The 18,409-nt window shown below is 39.9% G+C and overlaps 1 protein-coding gene across 1 annotated transcript in view; it reads left to right on the forward strand.

The window, feature by feature from the left end:
• The window catches only part of LOC108529275 (contactin-associated protein-like 3), a 219,639-nt gene that overhangs the window by 151,715 nt on the left and 49,515 nt on the right, over positions 1–18,409 (forward strand). The window contains 2 exon segments of the mRNA XM_017871463.1: positions 2,065–2,184; positions 9,578–9,778. Coding sequence (XP_017726952.1) covers positions 2,065–2,184; positions 9,578–9,778 — 321 coding nt within the window.

Below are 18,409 nucleotides of genomic sequence, written 5' to 3' on the forward strand. Positions count from 1 at the left end.
TTTTTTTGAGATGGAGTCTTGCTCTATCGCCCAGGCTGGAGCGCAGTGGTGTGATCTCGGCTCTCTGCAAGCTCTGCCTCCGGGGTTCACACCATTCTCCTGCCTCAGCCTACCAAGTAGCTGGGACTACAGGCGCCCGCCACCTCGCCCGGCTAATTTTTTGTATTTTAGTAGAGACGGGGTTTCACCGTGTTAGCCAGGATGGTCTCGATCTCCTGACCTCGTGATCCACCTGCCTTGGCCTCCCAAAGTGCTGGGATTACAGGCATGAGCCACCGCGCCCGGCCGCCATGACACATTTTTAGGAGTTGAGTGGCCTCTCACACCAGAGGCTGCATGTCTTGATAAGGTCATAGAGTTGGTGCAGGGACCACATCTTGTACTTCTTTCATCCTCCAGGCATAGTATCCTACCTAATAGCGGAAGCGTAATCCTGTGTGTTACCACCTTCATATCCACCACCACACTCAACATCATCTGATTGCATTTAATGTTGCAATTAATGAATGAGTTACATTAGTGCATGTTTATTCACTGCAATGAAAATATAACTTCAAAAACTTCTGAGGGAAAAATATCAGGAGATTGAAAAAGTATTTCAGGTGTCAGTCTGATCTAATAATTGAGTTGACTGTTGTCCCAGCTAAAGGTAGAACTTTGCCAAGCCTACAGTCATTGACTGTGAGACTAGACTGCCACACCTAGCCATATAGGTTATTTTGTATTTCTAATTGTGTAACATATATCAATTATATACAACTAATTATATATAATTGTCTATAATTAATTGTGTATAATTAATCATACAATTAAAATCTATTGTATACAATTAATATATACTATATGTTAACACATGTATACATTATCATTTAAAAAGCCAAACAGTTCACATAAAGCACAAGTTCTAGTCACTCTCCTCAATATTTGTCCCCATTCCAAACCTAGCCTGTACCCTATATCTAAGCATTGTTATTAGTTTGAGTGAATCCTACCAGACATTTACAAATATATGTATCTATTTAAATCAATATGCCGTAAGTGGAAAGAAATAAAGATTAACAATGTCCATCTCCTGCAGATATTAATTCTATACCTTGTACTTGGTAAAACATTTACTTGTACGAATGAAAATATTCAGTTGTGTCACGAGTAAATTTACATTATATAGGGATATCTTTCAAAACAGTTTCTCTCCTGTTTTGAATTTCAGTTATCTTGAATTGTCACTTGCAAAATAGGGAAGTTTCTTTTTGAATCAACTTTAATTATTTTTTAATGAAGAGAAGTTGATGGCTTATAAATTCTGTTTATCTCTTTAAAATGCTCATACATAGGTTGTTTTAAAGGAAGCAAAGGTTATAACTGCTGCATAGCTTAAGGAAAACTTTACAGAATGTGTATTGGAAAATGCCAGATTATTTAGGCAGTTTAAAACTAATGTGCTTAGGTATTCAGTTATTACAGGTAGAATGAGGGTTTCTTCCTTAATTACAATTTACTTCTGAGGTATAGTTGCCACGACTTTGAAAAGAACCATGCTTCAATAGCACACAGAATTCAGATTCGGATTCACAAAGTTTTCCTCTCATATCTCTTCAAGTCTTTTACACTGTGCTTCAGAGTTTGCCTGGTTTCTTGCCTAAAAGCAAAAGAAAGCATTGATGTAGAGAAAGTACAGCCTCTGGACATTGCCAAAAGATTGTCTCTTGAAGATGGTGTCACAGCCCCACTGTAAGCACATCTTCATTTTTGAGCACCAACACAATCTTTCCTTCTTCCTCAAAATAGAAATACACGGCGACCGAGTATTGATTCAGCATCTAACAACATCCAACATTTAAGTGTATTTTGACTAGGTAATTTTCTTCTCCTTTGTTAATAGAAATAGATTTAATTTTTAGAATGTCATTTTCTTGCATCTCATCAAATATACTGTCATACACTATAAAATGATGTTGGGTCATATGTATCACATGTCTGTAATTCAGAAATGCGAACCTTTGGACACTGACTCAACATCTGGAGTTATTTTTTCTGGTTCTTATGGCTGGTGTTCTCCTACAGCTCTCTACGAGCAGTCTTGTGAAGCCCACAAGCACCGAGGGAACCCGTCCGGGCTTTACTATATTGATGCAGATGGAAGTGGCCCCCTGGGACCGTTTCTTGTGTACTGCAATATGACAGGTATGTTGATCATCGTTAGATGCACATATCAGAACAGACCAAGGAGAAATTTACCTAGTTGGCAGCATTATGAAAACATGTAGTTTGATAGTGTGTACTTGCTAAATAGAAGCATTAAATATGTATTTGTTAATTTTGTTGTCAACAAAATTTTCTTGTATTTCTTGTTTGTCTGGGTTGGATTATAGGCAAGATTTAATGCTCTGCCAAGGCATCTCTCTAGCTCCTACACTCCTCGTAATACATCTGTTCACATGCATCATAAAATATAAACCTCTGATTTGGTGATTTACATGCTTTCTATATTTAGAAAAAAACAGGTCTTTAAAAGTGCTAAGAAATAACCTATATGTTAGTGTTTTATGTGCATCTTAAATAATTTAGTGATTTTTATGGCATATAATTTTTTCATAACCAAAGAAACTTGATTATTTCTTGTGCTTTAGATATTATTAGAAATGAACACAGCTTGGGCTGGGCGTGGTGGCTCACACCTGTAATCCCAGTACTTTGGGAGACCAAGGCAGGCAGATCACGAGGTCAAGAGATCGAGACCATCCTGGCCAAAATGGTGAAACCCCATCTCTACTAAAAATACAAAAATTAACTGGGTGTAGTGGCACCCACGACTGTAGTCTCAGCTACTTGGGAGGCTGAGGCAGGAGAATTGCTTGAACCCAAGAGGCAGAGGTTGCAGTGAGCCGAGATCGTGCCATTGCACTCCAGCCTGGTGACAGAGCGAGACTCCATCTCAAAAAAAAAAAGAAAGAAATGAACACAGCTTGATTATAGAAGATTGCACTAGAATGCCTTTTAAATAGTTACATTTTTACAGAAATTTGTTGTCACCTAGCTCTTCCAACTCTCCAGAAAGTGGAAATCTGGAATAAACTGTTCTCATTTATTGTGCTAACAAAAGGTTTCAAAAGTTTCATAAATTTGGACAATAACCAAATGGGTCAGCAAGCACCAAGAAAAAAGGAACAGATAACTGAAATTACATGGTCATTTAAAGTGCCTTAGCAAAGATTGCCAAAAAATATTAAAACTTCACAGGGGACGTTCAGAAGTTTCAGACACCAGTTACCTCCAAAATCCCCCGACTCAGACAATCAAACCAAAGTGAGAAATCCCATAAAAATGGTCTTGGTAGATATCAAAAGACTCAACCAAAGTCACAACCAGGAAGGACCTTGGTTGTCATCATTTTAAGATGAGGAAACCAAGGCTCAGAAAAGTTGCTTAGGGATGTATCTACTGACAAAATCTAGCTAACCACAGAGGAATCACTAAACTCTGGTCTCTTTTCTCCCCTAGAAAAGGTCACCTTTAGATACTGCATTGCTCTGTAGCCAGTAATATATTCTCTAGTTGTTCAAATGAAGCAATAATGATTATAAAATGTGCAGTGTCAGACTACTCCTCTAATAGCTTGAGATGTATATATGGTAATAGCCTTCAAAAAGCAGTTGCTTCAGAGCTTGGAAGTAGGCACTCTGTCTTAAGAACAAGTAAAAGCCAGGCAAACTGAAAACAACAAAATTTTTTAGATCCAGCAGAGAAATGAGGTCACAGAACAAACCGCTGCCCCCCAAAATTGGAGAGACAGGCAGGCTTATATATAGAATGACAACTTTCTTCCACAAGCAGAAACCTTCAGAGAAACCGTCGTCAAGGTAGGAAAACCTAAACTGAATTGACGAACAGCTGGATGCTCAATGTGGACACGTCTGAGAGTTAAAAACTCCAGGAAGACCCAGTCAGAGAAGGGTCCCCACACTTCTGTGAGTTTTACACGTAGGAGCTTGACCAGGTTCTCACAGTGAATGTTGGAGAAAAATGTCCTCATGCTTCCAGAAGGGGGAGGTGAAAAGGAACCGTCATGAAGTACACCAGAGCTTTCTGTTCTTCTGAACAACGTCTTTCCTCAAGGGCAGATATTTCACCTAAACTACTGGTGTGGTGTTGTGTTTTGTTTTGTTTTGTTTTGTTTTGTTTTGTTTTGCTTTGTTTTCAGAGCCTAACCTGCCTGGAGGGAGGAAATTACCTACCTCTGGCCATCCTGTCCCATGTAAGGGTGGTGATGGGAGGGAGGGCTGAGAAGCTCTTGTGAAGGTCACAGCCCAGAGGCACAGGCTCCCTGAAGGACTCAGCCCTAACCACAGGACTACAGAGCCTTTCGCCTTCCGACACATGCTACTTACAGTACTGCAGGCCTCTTTACAGCAGTTACTTTTCCCTGGTACATCACATCTGGCTATCAAGAAAAAATTTCAGCTGGTCCCTGTAATCCCATCACTTTGAGAAGCTGAGGAGGGAAGACAGCCTGAGAGTAGTTTGAGACCAGCCTGGGCAACACAGTGAGACCCTCACCTCTACAAAAAAACAAAGCAGGCATGATGGCATGTATCTGTAGTCCCAGCTACTTGGGAGGCTGAGGTGGGAGTATCGCTTGAGCCTGGGAGTTGGAGACTGCAGTGAGCCGTGGTCATACCACTGCACTCTAGCCTGGGCAACAAAGACCTTGTCTCTAAAAAAAAAAAGAAAAAATTTCAAGGCAGAAAACATACTTTGAAGAGACAAAGCAAACATTAAAAACAGACTCAGGACCGGTCCCAGTGGCTCACGCCTGTGGGAGGCCGAGACGGGTGGATCATGAGGTCAGGAGATCCAGACTATCTTGGCTAACACGGTGAAACCCCGTCTCTACTAAGAATACAAAAAAATTAGCCGGACGTGGTGGCGGGCGCCTGCAGTCCCAACTATTCGGGAGGCTGAGACTGGAGAATGTCGTGAACCCGGGAGGCGGAGCTTGCAGTGAGCAGAGATTGCGCCACTGCACTCCAGCCTGGGCGACAGAGCAAGGCTCCATCTCAAAAAAACAAAAAAACTGACTCAGATATGGCAAGGATGTTGGAATTGTTAATTATTAGTCCAGGACTTTAAACAAGTGTAATTAATATGGAAAAAACTCTAATGGCTAAAGTCGATAGCATGCAAGACCAGAATGAACAATGTAAGCAGCGAGATGGAAATTCTGAGAAGCAAAAAGGGGTGCTGGAGATCAAAAACAGCGCAACAGAAATGAAAAATGCCTTCGATGGGCTTGTTAGGAGACCAGGCACAGCTTTGGAGAGAATCCCCCAAGCTTGGAGATACCTCAATAGAAACTTCCAAAACTGAAAAGCAAAGAGAAAGACTGAACCCCCCCCCCAAAACAAACCCCAGAACATAATATCTGAGTACAGTGGCACAACTATAAAAGGTGTAACATACGTGTGAAGAGAATTCTAGGAAAAGAAAGAGAGAAAGGACAGAAGTATATTTGAAGCAATAATGACTGAGAATTCCCACAAATTAATATCAGACACCAAACCACAAATCCAGGAAGTTCAGAGAACACTAAAGAAGGAGAAAGGCCCCCAAAACTATACCAGGCATATTTTTTCAAACTATAGAATTCAAAGGTAAAAGTAAAATTAATTAATTAATTTAGAGATGGAGTTTCACTCTTGTTGCCCAGGCTGGAGTGCAATGGCACGAACTTGGCTCACCGCAACCTCCGCCTCCTGGGTTCAGGTGATTCTTCTGCCTCAGCCTCCAGAGTAGCTGAGATTACAGGCACGTGCCACCACACCAGGCTAATTTTGTATTTTTATTAAGAGACAGGGTTTCTCCGTGTGGGTCAGGCTGGTCTCGAACTCCCGACCTCAGGTGATCCACCCACCTCAGCCTCCCAGAAGTACTAAGATGACAGGCGTGAGCCACCACACCCGGCCCAGGTAAAAGTAAACTTAAAAATAGTCAGAGGAAGAAAGCACCTTACCTGCAGAGGAGATAAGTATTACAGCAACGTCTCTTCAGAAATCATGCCAGCAAGAATAATGGAGTGAGATATTTAAAGTGTGAAAGACAGAAAAAGCAAAACAAAACCTTATCCTTGAAGAGTAAAGAAATACAGACTTTCTCAGACAAATGAAGAGGTCAGTTCTCCGAAAAGAGATCTTAATATGTATGATCCTGACAACAGAACACAGTGGATCTTATTTTCTTTTTTCTTCTGGGGCATATAGGAATGGGTATACCAGATGCTGGGGATTTCATATGATATATTGAGTACATTTTAAGTGCAGACAATCCCCATTTACAATGGTTCTACTTAAAATATTGCGACTTTACTATGTGAAAACATATGCATCCCGATTTCAAGTACCCATACAACTATTGTTATTATTATTCTGAGACAGTCTCGCTCTGTTGCCCCGGCTGGAGTACAGTGGCACGATCTCGGCTCACTGCAACCTCCACCTCCTGGGTTCAAGCGATTCTCCTGCCTCGGCCTCCCCGGTAGCTGGGACTACAAGCATTTGTCACCACGCCCGGCTAATTTTTTGTCTTTTTGGTAGAGATGGGGTTTCACCATGTTAGCCAGGATGGTCTCGATCTCCTGACCTCGTAATCCAGCTGCCTCGGCCTCCCAAAGTGCTGGGATTACAGGCATGAGCCACCACGCCTGGCCACAACCATTATTATTATATATATATTTTTACTCTCAGTACAGTAGTTAATAAATGAGATATTCAACACTTTATTATAAAATAGGCATTGTGTTAAATGATTTTGCCCAACTGTAGGCCGATTTAAGTGTTCTGAGCACATTTATGTTAGGCCAGGTTGAGCTAGGTTCAGTAAGTCACGTATTAAAATGCATTTTTAATTTATAATAAGTTTATCCAGATGCAACTTCATCATAAATTGAGAAACATCTGTACTGCTAATTCCAATCAAAATCATGAAGTTAAATTAGCTTAATTTTCAAAGTCAGATATTTATTTGAGCAACAGGAGTGGAACAGGGATCAATGTATTACAGTTAACCTCCTCCTGGGCCAATGAGACAGCCTCCAGTGTGTTCTGACTCAGCCACACCTCTGAACCCCTTTCCACATTTAGCCACTGTTATGATTAATCTACTCAGGTCCAATTCACTTGAGCCCTGGAGGTTGAGGCTGCAGTAAACTATGAAGGTGCCGCTGTACTCCAGGCTGGGCAACAGAGGGAGACCCTATCTCTAATAAAAAAGAAAAAGAAAAATATAGGAGTTATATTAGATGCTCTTTGAGGTCTTTCCAGTTCCAATATGCTTATCATCTGTTGAAATAAATTGTGAGCAATTAGGGGGACGGCAATGGCCTGTGTCCTTCTCTGGGTCTTTTACTATTGATATTATGAGGAGAAGTGAGTCAAGTGGAATTTTATAAACACAAATGCATATTCTATAATGTCCCTGGTTACTATTCTGCTCTTCAGAAAAACAGTTTTACAGATGTATTCAACAGTTCCCTTCTCAGTACTGAGGACATTTCTATGACTACATCTTAACCATTGGTGACTGCAAATCTATCATACTGCCCACCAGCCTATGTGAACTACTCCGGACCATCATTTCTGTCCCACTGTACAACAAATCATGAACACATGGCCCAAAATGGCATGTGATTGATCATCTTCAATGCCCAACTTAGTGTTCCATAGGTTTTTCTATATTTGATTCAGTTGATAGGAAAACTCTGAAGGTGAGAGGTGATGTGCACAGAGTAACACCAGATTGTAAAAATTCTAAAATGAGGCCGGGCGCAGTGGCTCACACCTGTAATCCCAGCACTCTGGGAGGCTGAGGCAGGTGGATCACCTGAGGTAGGGATTTCAAGACCAGCTTGGCCAACAGTTTCAACATGGTGAAACTCCGTCTCTACTAAAAAAATATGAAAATTAGCCCAGTGTGGTGGTGTGTGCCTGTAGTCCCAGCTACGTGGGAGGCTGAGACAGGAGAACTGCTTGAACCCAGGAGGTGGAGGTTACAGTGAGCCAAGATAGCGCCACTGCACTCCAGCCTGGGCGATAGAGCGAGACTCTGTCTCAAAAATAAATAAATAAAATAAAAATTTTAAAATAAAAAAATAGAGCAATATTAAAGGAAAACCCATGGAACTGAAATTACCATAGGCACACTTAGAGCCTCCTTTGGTGAGTACAGTGAGGAGAGTGATAATTTAATTGAAAATTGCATTCATTATTTAAATTTGCAGATTTTTTCTGAACTTGTGGCTCATTTGTACATATCACACCTTTGCTCTCCGTGGGTTTTGTGACTAAAGAGATATTTCAGTAGCGTGGCTGGTTTTCTTGTCCTTTCCTCTGATCTCTGTTGTTGTTATTGTTAGGCGTGTGTAAAGTAACAGTAAGGCTGCAAAATTTGTCTTATGCACGGTTGGCAGCCAAGCCATTAAACATCCTGAGATGTGAAGGGCTGGAAGGGTGATTTCTCAAGGTTAAATGTATTACATTGTTTTGTTTCGTAGTTCTTAAAAAAATCCTCACATGATTCTTTTTTTTTTTTTTTTTTTTTTTTTTGAGACAAAGTCTCGCTCTGTCGCCCAGGCTGGAGTGCAGTGGCCGGATCTCAGCTCACTGCAAGCTCCGCCTCCCGGGTTCACGCCATTCTCCTGCCTCAGCCTCCCGAGTAGCTGGGACTACAGGCGCCGCCACCTCGCCTATGATTCTTAGTCTCTCCAGTTTGGAAAATTTTTATGTAAAATGTCCATTATTCTAAATACATCTTACTAGAGGTTAAAGGACCAGACGGCACCAGCATAGGATTCAAGTGACTTCGAGTCTGGTGGGAGGTCCCTTGTTGGGAACACTGAAGGGCTCAAGATGCACTTCTTCCGTTATGAGATGTGGAGTCCTTCTGTTTTTATTTCATCAAAACAATATAAGTAATCAAGTGACAGAGATAATCAGAAATGATGTCAGCGGGCAGTCAGATGCCCAGGGTCACCGCCTGGAAAGTGCTGTTAGAAGCTCAAGGCCTCTGATTCCTCTGGGCTGGGTCACTGATGGAGAAGCTGACACAATTAAACCACTTTATTTTAAGAGAGCTGCTTCCTATTATACCCGTGAATATGTGCGTCACATGGTCCCAATATGTATCTTTTATAAATGTATTCGATATTGAGAGAAATAGAGGCACATACAGATGAGGAAAATGCAGATGAGTTTAGAAAGATAAAGATCCAGACAGTTTGGCCCCATGCTTGTGTTGATGTAAAAAATGGTTTTGACAACTAAAAAGTCATTGCTTACATGATACACTTTTAGGCATGAGGTCACAAAAGTTTGGCCATCAGTTCTCCCAATGTGCTTTCTCTTAGAGGCTGAGTTCTGGCTCAGTACATTGTTCTACAGGTCCATCTCCTCAAATCGGGGCAAACATGCAGTAATGCAAATTTCGATTAAAAGTGTATGCACATGAAAGACGCGTCTGCTTTGCCCCTTGCTGCTGGCCTCTGCCGCCCAGTGATGCCTCTCCTTTGCCTGTTTCTGCTCCGCAGACGCCGCGTGGACCGTGGTGCGGCACGGCGGCCCCGACGCGGTGACCGTCCGAGGTGCCCCCAGCGGGCACCCGCGCTCGGCTGTGTCCTTCGCGTACGCGGCGGGCGCGGGGCAGGTGCGGGCCGTGGTGAGCCTGGCGGAGCGCTGCGAGCAGCGGCTGGCTCTGCGCTGCGGGACCGCTCGGCGCCCGGACTCACGAGGTAAGCGCCGGGCTGGGGCCACAGGGGCACATGGGCCGGGGCGCGGCTCGGGCTGCGAGATGCCTGTCCAGGGAGAACAGGCGACGGTCACTCCCGTGGCCTGACCGCTCGCGCCTTCTCTTCCCGCTCTTAATTGGACAAAAGAGCAATTGAGCGCCTTCTTGACCGTTCAGCGTTCATATGCGGGATGAGTGAGTGACTTGTCCTTTTTTAATTAAGGGAAATTTTGCTAATAACTTATGACTTGGCTTTCCATTCACACTGAGGGATAATGGCTGTAGGGAGGCTGGGTATAGCAGAGTTCTTCATGAAGACCAGTGGGAACCAGTAACCTCCTTACTCTTCTCAAAGTCTTCCTCTGAATCTACCTGGAACGTTTGTTTCCTCCCTTGAGATTATCTGAGTCTGCCTTTCCTCAGCCCGCTACTCTCACTGTGGTCTAGGGTGAAATAATTACTAGTGTTATTAAAAACTTTTTTCAGTGGGTGTCTCATTGTTCTGAAATTATGTCTTGAGAAATGTATACCTTAATCTTCATAAATGGAAGTGATCTTTTGGAAACTCTGCAGTGAGCTGTGATTGCTTCATTGCCCTCCAGCTTGGGCAGCAGAGCAACACCTTGTCTTAAAAAAACAAACAAAAAGTATATGTCGGTAGCATAATAAAGCCACTTTAATTTCTCTCTTAAATTTTCAGTACAGAATCTTTTGTTGAGTTGAAAGTGGTATATGACTGTCATAGGAAGGTGGTTTGCGCTGATCCACTAACCCATACCTGCATTGCCTTCCCTAATCCGTCCTGGCCAGTGAGCCCCTGGAATATACCAGACCATTTCCTCTGCCTGGATTCGCCTCTCTGTCGCCCAGGCTGGAGTGCAGTGGCACGATCTTTGCTCGCCGCAACCCCCCACCTCCTGGATTCAAGCGATTCTCCTGCCTCAGCCTCCGTAATAGCTGGGAATACAGGCGTGTACTGCCACGCCCGGCTAATGTTTGTATTTTTAGTAGAGACGGGGTTTCACCGTGTTGGTTAGGCTGTTCTTGAACTCCTGACCTCAGGTGATCCGCCTGCCTCAGCCTCCAGAAGTGCTGGGATTACAGGTGTGAGCCACCATGCCCGGCCCTCACACTCTTAAATATTACCCACTGTGCTAGACCTGTGCAATCCGCAACTGAGTACCTTCCCAGGGTGATCCCTCTCTCTTTTGGATGCCTTCCAGCCAATTTGGTCCTAGTAGAAAGAGCAAAGGTCTTGTTGCATTCCAAGTTTGAAGTTCAAATGCTAAGTCTGTCACTTAGCAGCCATGGAAATTTGGGCCATCCCTTAATCCTTCTCAGACTCTGTTTCCTCTTTGATGCAGTGGATCCTGTAGTGCTGATCTCATGGGCTTTCTTTTATAAATGAGATAGCTTACATAAGTTCAGTAAGTAAGAAACTCTTCTTCCCAGTTCTCCAGTTTTTTAAAGTTGGCATTACAAAACTTAATTATTTGTTAGTTCGTTGTTATTGAATGAAGTGTAGCCTTGGATTTGGAATTGTTTAAAAAAAATCGCCAGGTAATCTTTTGGAAACTACTGGGCTAGGGGCTAAAATAACACAAGAAATGGAATATTCTACTCCTGTCAGTGATAATTTCCCTATTTCTTCTCCTCTTTTGAAAAGATATTTTTTTAAAAAAATTTTTGAGATAAATGTAGATTTACATACACTTGTGAGAAGTAAAAGAGAGAACCCGAGTAACCGTTAAGCAGTTGCCCCACCCCAAGGTGACATCTTGTAGAAGTATAGTGCAATATCACAGCCGGAATCTTGACATCCATACAGTCAAGATACACAGTATTTCCATCAGCACAAGAATTCCTCCTACTGGCCGGGCATGGTGGCTCAAGCCTGTAATCCCAGCACTTTGGGAGGCCAAGGCGGGTGGATCACGAGGTCAGGAGATCGAGACCATCCTGGCTAACACGGTTGAAAGCCTGTCTCTACTAAAAATACAAAAAAACTAGCCGGGCAAGGTGGTGGGCACCTGCAGTCCCAGCTACTTGGGAGGCTGAGGCAGGAGAATGGCGTGAACCCGGGAGGGGGAGCTTCAGTGAGCTGAGATTGCACCACTGTACTCCAGCCTGGGCAACAGAGTGAGACTCCGTCTCAAAAAAAAAAAAAAAAAAAAAAAAAAATCCTCCTATTGCTTGTTAATAACCACTAATGTGTTCTCCATTTCTATGGACTTTTTTAAATTTCAAGAATGTTATGTAAACGAAATTATATAGTATGTACTCTCTGTGATTTTTTTCACTCTGTGTAATCCCCTGTAGATTCATTTGCATAATTGTGTGTATCAGTAATTTGTTCCTTTTCATTGCTGATTAGTAGTCGGTGGCATGGATATACCAGAGTTTATTCACTCATTGAAGGGCATCTGGGTTGGTTGTTTACAGCTTGGGGCTATTATGAATAAAGCTTTTATGAACATTGTGTACAGGTTTTGTGTGAACATAAGTTTTCATTTCTCTGGAATTAATGCCCCAAAGTGCAATTGGTGGGTCATATGGTAATTGCATACTTAGTTTTATAAAAAGCTGCCAAATTGTCTTCTAGAATGCTTGTACCATTCCCACCAACAGTGTATGAGAATTTCATTTCCTCCACATCCTCATCAGCATTTGGTGTTACGACCATTTTTTATTTTAGCTATTCTGATAAGTGTGTAGTAATATCTTTATTGTGGTTTTAATTTGTGTCTTCCTGATGTCTAATAATATTGAACACGTTTTATGTGCTTATTTGCCATATGTATATCCTTTTCAGTGAGATAGATGTCTGTGAATGTGTTTTTGTTGTTGTTCCATTTTCTAATTGAATTGTTTGGGTTGTTTGTTTTGTTACTGTTGAATTTTCAGTTCTTTATATATTCTAGATACTAGCCCTTTGTTGGATATGTGATTTGCAAATATTTTTTCAAAAGTTTTAATTTTGATGAGATTCAATTTATCATGTTTTCCTTTTATGGATTGTACACATCATGTCAATTCTAAAAATTCTTTACCTAACCCTAAATTCCAATTCCAAAGATTTTTGAAATTTTTTCCTAAAAGTTTTATAGTTTTACCTTTTACCTTTAATTCCATGCCCTATTTTGGGACACACTTTTATATAAGCTGTGAGAGTTGATTCTCTCTCACTCTCTCTGACTGTGAATGTTCAGTTGCTCCAGAACCATTTGTTGAAAAGGCTTTCCTTCCTGCATTGAATTGCATTTTAAATAGTGTTAGAAATTGGTTGAACTTACTTGTGTGGTGGGTCTGTTTCTGCATTCTTTATCTGTTTCATCAATTTGTATCCCTCCACCAATATCACCCTGACTTGAACATGGTAGCTGTATAGCAGGGTTGACTTATTCCTCCTGCTTTATTCTTCTTTTTCAAGATTCTTTAAATAAGTCTGCAACTTTCCTCATTCTGTATAAATTTTATAATAAATTTGTTTATGTCTACAAACACCTTGCTAGAATTTTTATGGGCGTGACATTAAATATAATAGCTCAATGTAGGGAAAATTGGTGTTTTACTATTTTGAGTCTTCCAATCCATGAAGATGAGATATCTTTCCATTTATTTGGATCTTTGATTTCTTGCCTCAGCATTTTGTAATTTTTAGCATCCAGCGATTATATGTTTTATAAGTATGCTTAGGCATTTATTTAGTTTCTTGATTGATTGTAAGTGCTGTTGTGCTTTAAATTTCTGTTTACATATGTTTGTTGATAGAATATAGAAATATAATTGACTGTTCCATACTAATCTTACATCCTCTTACTTTTTTGAACTTAATTTTTTTTAGATTCCTTGAGATTTTCTATATGGGAAATCATGTCATCTGCAAGTAGAGTCAGCTTTATTTCTTCCTTGTCAATCTATGTGGAGTTAATTTATTTTTCTTGCTTTACTGCAATAGCTACATTTTCAGTACTAGGTTGAACTAGAGTGATGAGGGCAGACATCCTTGCCTTGCTTCCTGTCTTAGGGGAAAAGCATTCATTCTTTTTTCCCATGTTATGTTGAAGTAGTTCCCTTTTATTCCTGGTTGGCTGACAGGTTTTATTTTGAAAGGACATTGGATTTTTGTCAAGTGTCTTTTCTGTGTCAATTGGTATTAAAATATTGTATTTCTTCTTTTGTCTGTTGACATATTGAATCAGCTTTGCATAACTAGAGCAACTCCTATTTGGCCATAATTTATAATTCAAAAAATACATTTCAAATATGTTTGGTTTGTTAATATTTTATTGAATATTTTTGCATTCAAATTCATAAGAGATATTGATATGTAGTTTTCTTTTCTCATATTGTCTTTATCTGGTTTCAGTATCAGGACAATACTGCCTACATAAAATAAATTTGGTAGCATTCTCTAGTCTCCTGTTTTCTGGAAGAGATTATGTAAAATCAACTTTAATTTTTCTTTAAACATTTGGTAGAATTCTCCAGTAAGGCCCGGCAGGGTGGCTCACACCTGTGATCCCAGCACTTTGGGAGGCTAAGGCAGATGGATCACTTGAGGTCAGGAGTTCGAGACCCGCCTGGGCAGCATGGTGAAACCCCCGTCTCCACTAAAAATACAAAAATCAGCTGGGCGGGGTGGCGCATGCCTATAATCCCAGCTACTCAGGAGGCTGAGGCAGGAGAATCGCTTGAACTTGGGAGGTGGAGGTTGTAGTGAGCCAGGATCACACCACTGCACTCCAGCCTAGGCAACAGAACGAGACTTCATCTCAAAAAAAGAAAAAAAAAAAAAAGAATTCTTCAGTGAAACCATCTGGGCCAAGAGATTTTTTTTTTCAGTCATTTTAAATTATGAATTCAATTTCCTGAAGAGTTATAATTACTTAAATTACCTATTTCATGTTAGGTGAACTGTGGTAGTTTGTACTTTTTCAGAAATTTGTCCATTAATCTAAATTGTCAAGTTGATTTGTGTGGAATTATTTATAGTATTTTCTTATTACTCGTTTGATGTCTGCAGCATCTGTAGTGACAGCCACTTAAATTTCTCATGTTCGTAGTTTGTCTCATCTCTTTTTGTCTGTCAGTCTTGATAGTTTTTCAATCTTACTGTTTTTTAGAACTAGATTTTTGTTTCATGATTTTCTCTATTATTTTTCTGTTTCAAATTTTATTGACATCTGCTCTTTGTTATCTCCTTCCTTCAGCTTGTATGAGTTAATTTTTTTTATTTTCTAGTTTCTAGAGGTAAGAACTTAGACATTATTGGCTTTAGGGCTTTCTTCTTTCCTAATGTAAGCGTTTACTGCTAAGTTTTCCCTATCAACACAGTTTTACCTATCAACACAGTTTTACCTACATTTCACATATTTTGATAAGTTGTATTCTCATTTTCATTTAGTTTTTCATGTAGTTTCATTTTCATTTAGGTATTTTAATAAATTTCTCTGAAGCATATTCTTTGACCTATAGCTTATTTAGAAGTGTATTTTTAAAAATTTCTAAGTGTTTAGAGATTTCCGTTTTGTCTTTCTGGTATTGATTTCCAGTTTGATTCCATTATGCTTAGAGAATATACTTTGTGTAGCCGGGCGCGGTGGCTCAAGCCTGTAATCCCAGCACTTTGGGAGGCCAAGGCGGGCGGATCACGAGGTCAGGAGATCGAGACCATCCTGGCTAACACGGTGAAACCCCGTCTCTACTAAAATACAAAAAACTAGCCGGGCGTGGTGGCGGCGCCTGTAGTCCCAGCTACTCGGAGGCTGAGGCAGGAGAATGGTGTGAACCCGGGAGGCAGAGCTTGCAGTGAGCCGAGATCGCGCCACGGCACTCCAGCCTGGGCAACACAGCCAGACTCCATCTCAAAAAAAAAAAAGAATATACTTTGTGGGATTTTAGTTCTTTTAAGTATGTCGAGGTTTGTTTTGTTCCCCGGGATATGGTCTGTCTTCTAAATGTTTCATGGACGTTTGAAAAAAATGTATATTCTGCTATTCTTAAGTGGAGTATTCTGTATGTATTTCAATGCGATCCTGTTGGTTGATTATGTTGTTCAGATCTTCTGTATCCTTGCTGACTTTTTGTCCAGTAGTTCTATCAGTTGCTAAGAGAGACATTTTGAAATCTGTACTATAATTGTGGATCTGTTTATTTTTCCATTCTGTTCTATCAGTTTTCTTATATTAATAGGCTTTATATTTTGAGCAGTTTTAAGTTTACATAAAATTGAGCAGAAAGTACTAAAAGCATATGATTTTTATTCTTTAGCTTGTTGATCTGATGGACTATATTAATTAATTTTTAAATGTTAAAGGCATATCTAGAGTAAATCCCGCTTGGTTGTGGTATTTATTTTTAGACATTGTTGGGTTCAATTTGCTAATATTTTTTAAGGATTGCTTCATCCATGTTCAGGAGAGAGATTTGTTTGCAGTTTACTTTTTTGTAAGGTTTTGCTGGTTTGGGTATTAGGGTAATGCTGGCCCATGGAATTAGTTAAGAAATAGTCACTCTGCTTCTATTTTCTGCAACAGATTGTGGAAAATTGGTATCATTTATTTCTCCAATGTTGATAGAATTCACCAGTGAATCATCTAGGCTTGGTACCTTCTGTTTGAGAAGGTTATTAATTACTGGCTTAGTTAAAATTTTTTTTTTCTCTTGAGACTTTTCTCTTTCACCATGTTTTATTATTTAGAAATGTGTTTTTAAATTTTTTGGTATTTGAGGATATTTCAGTTCTCTTTCTGCTATTATTAGTAGTTTAATTTCATTCTGATTCAGGAACATACCTTTTATGATTTCTATTCTTTTAAATTTGGTAGAGTGTTCTGTGGCCTAGAATATGGTTTAACTTAATGAATTGTGCATTTGTCTTTGAGAACAGTGTGTATTCTGCAGTGTCTGGATAAAGTATTCTGTAACGCTAATTGAATTCTAAAGTATTCAGTGAGATCCAGTTGATTGATGGTGCTGTTCAGTTCAAATCTATCCTTAATGATTTTCTTCCTGCTAAGTCTGTCACTTACTCATAGAGGGGTGTTAAGTCTCCAGTGGTAATAATGGATGTGTCTCTCTGTCCTTGCAGTTCTATCAGTTTTCTCCTAATATATTTTGACTCTTCTATTGCTAGATATATACACAGTATTATTGTATCTTCTTGTTATATTAACCCCTTTATTATTGTGTAATGCCCTTTTTCATCTCTGATCATTTTCCTTGCTCTGCAGTTGGCTTTGTCTGAAGTTAATTTAGATACTCTGGCTTTCTTTTGGTTAGTGTTAGCATGGTATATCTTTCTCTAGCTCTTTAAATCTCCCTGCTATTTTATATTTAAAGAGGATTTCAGTAGACAACATATAGGCGGACCAAGGTTTTTGTTGTTGTTGCTGTTCACTCTGACAGCCTCTGTCTTAACTGGTATATTTAGACTGTTTACATTGAAAGTGATTATTGGTGCTTGGATTAATATTTGACATACTGTAACTCTTTTTTATTTGTTGCTTTTGTGTCTTCTTTTTTTCCTGAATTCCTCTCTCACATTTTTTTGTTTTAATTGAGCATTTTATATGATTCCGTATCCTCACTTCTCCTAGAATATTAATTACATTTCTTTGTAATTGTTTTAGTGGTAGCCTTTGAGTATGAAATATACATTATAACATTCTACTTTCAAATAACAATATTCCACTTCATTATTGGTGCTGGTACTTTATAACACAGTATTTCCAATCCTTCTGTCTTATTTTGTATTACATTGCTATCATTCATTTTACTTATTCATAAGCCATAATCACCCAATACACTGTTAGTATTATTTAGAACTGTTACCTATTACATCAATTAAGAAGACACTAGATTTTATTTTAAATTTATTTATTTCTTCTCTAATGCTCCTACCTTTATTTATGTATTTCTGAGTTTTTGACCTATATTGTTTTTCTCTTCTCTGAGGAACTTCTGTTAACACGACTTATGAGGTAGGTCTACTGGAGAAAGATTTCCTCAATTTCTATTTGTCTAAGACAGTCTTTACTTCTACTTTACTATTTAGGATAATTTTACTGGATGTAGAATTCTATATTAGTGTGTGTTTTCTCTCAACAGTTTAAATATTTCACTTCACTTTCTTCTTGCTTGCATGATTTCTTAAGAGAAATCTGGCATACTTCTCATTCTTGCTCCTATATAGGTAAGGTATTTTATTTTACTCTGGTTTATTTCAATATTTTATTTTTAAAAGATTTTATTTTAATTTTAAGAAAGTCTTTGATTTTTTGCATTTTGAATATGAGATGCCTAGGTAACCTGCTTGGTGTTTGCTGAGATTCCTGAACCTATGGTTTCATGTCTGTCATTAATTTTGAAACATTCTCAACTGTCATTATTTTAAATATTCTGGCCGGGCGCGGTGGCTCAAGCCTGTAATCCCAGCACTTTGGGAGGCCGAGACGGGCGGATCACGAAGTCAGGAGATCGAGACCATCCTGGCTAACACGGTGAAACCCCGTCTCTACTAAAAAATACAAAAAACTAGCCGGACGCGGTGGCGGGCGCCTGTAGTGCCAGCTACTCGGGAGGCTGAGGCAGGAGAATGGCGTGAACCCGGGAGGCGGAGCTTGCAGTGAGC

This window comes from Rhinopithecus bieti, unplaced genomic scaffold (genome assembly GCF_001698545.2).
Source record: "Rhinopithecus bieti isolate Rb0 unplaced genomic scaffold, ASM169854v2 scaffold_6063, whole genome shotgun sequence".
NCBI lineage: Eukaryota > Metazoa > Chordata > Mammalia > Primates > Cercopithecidae > Rhinopithecus > Rhinopithecus bieti.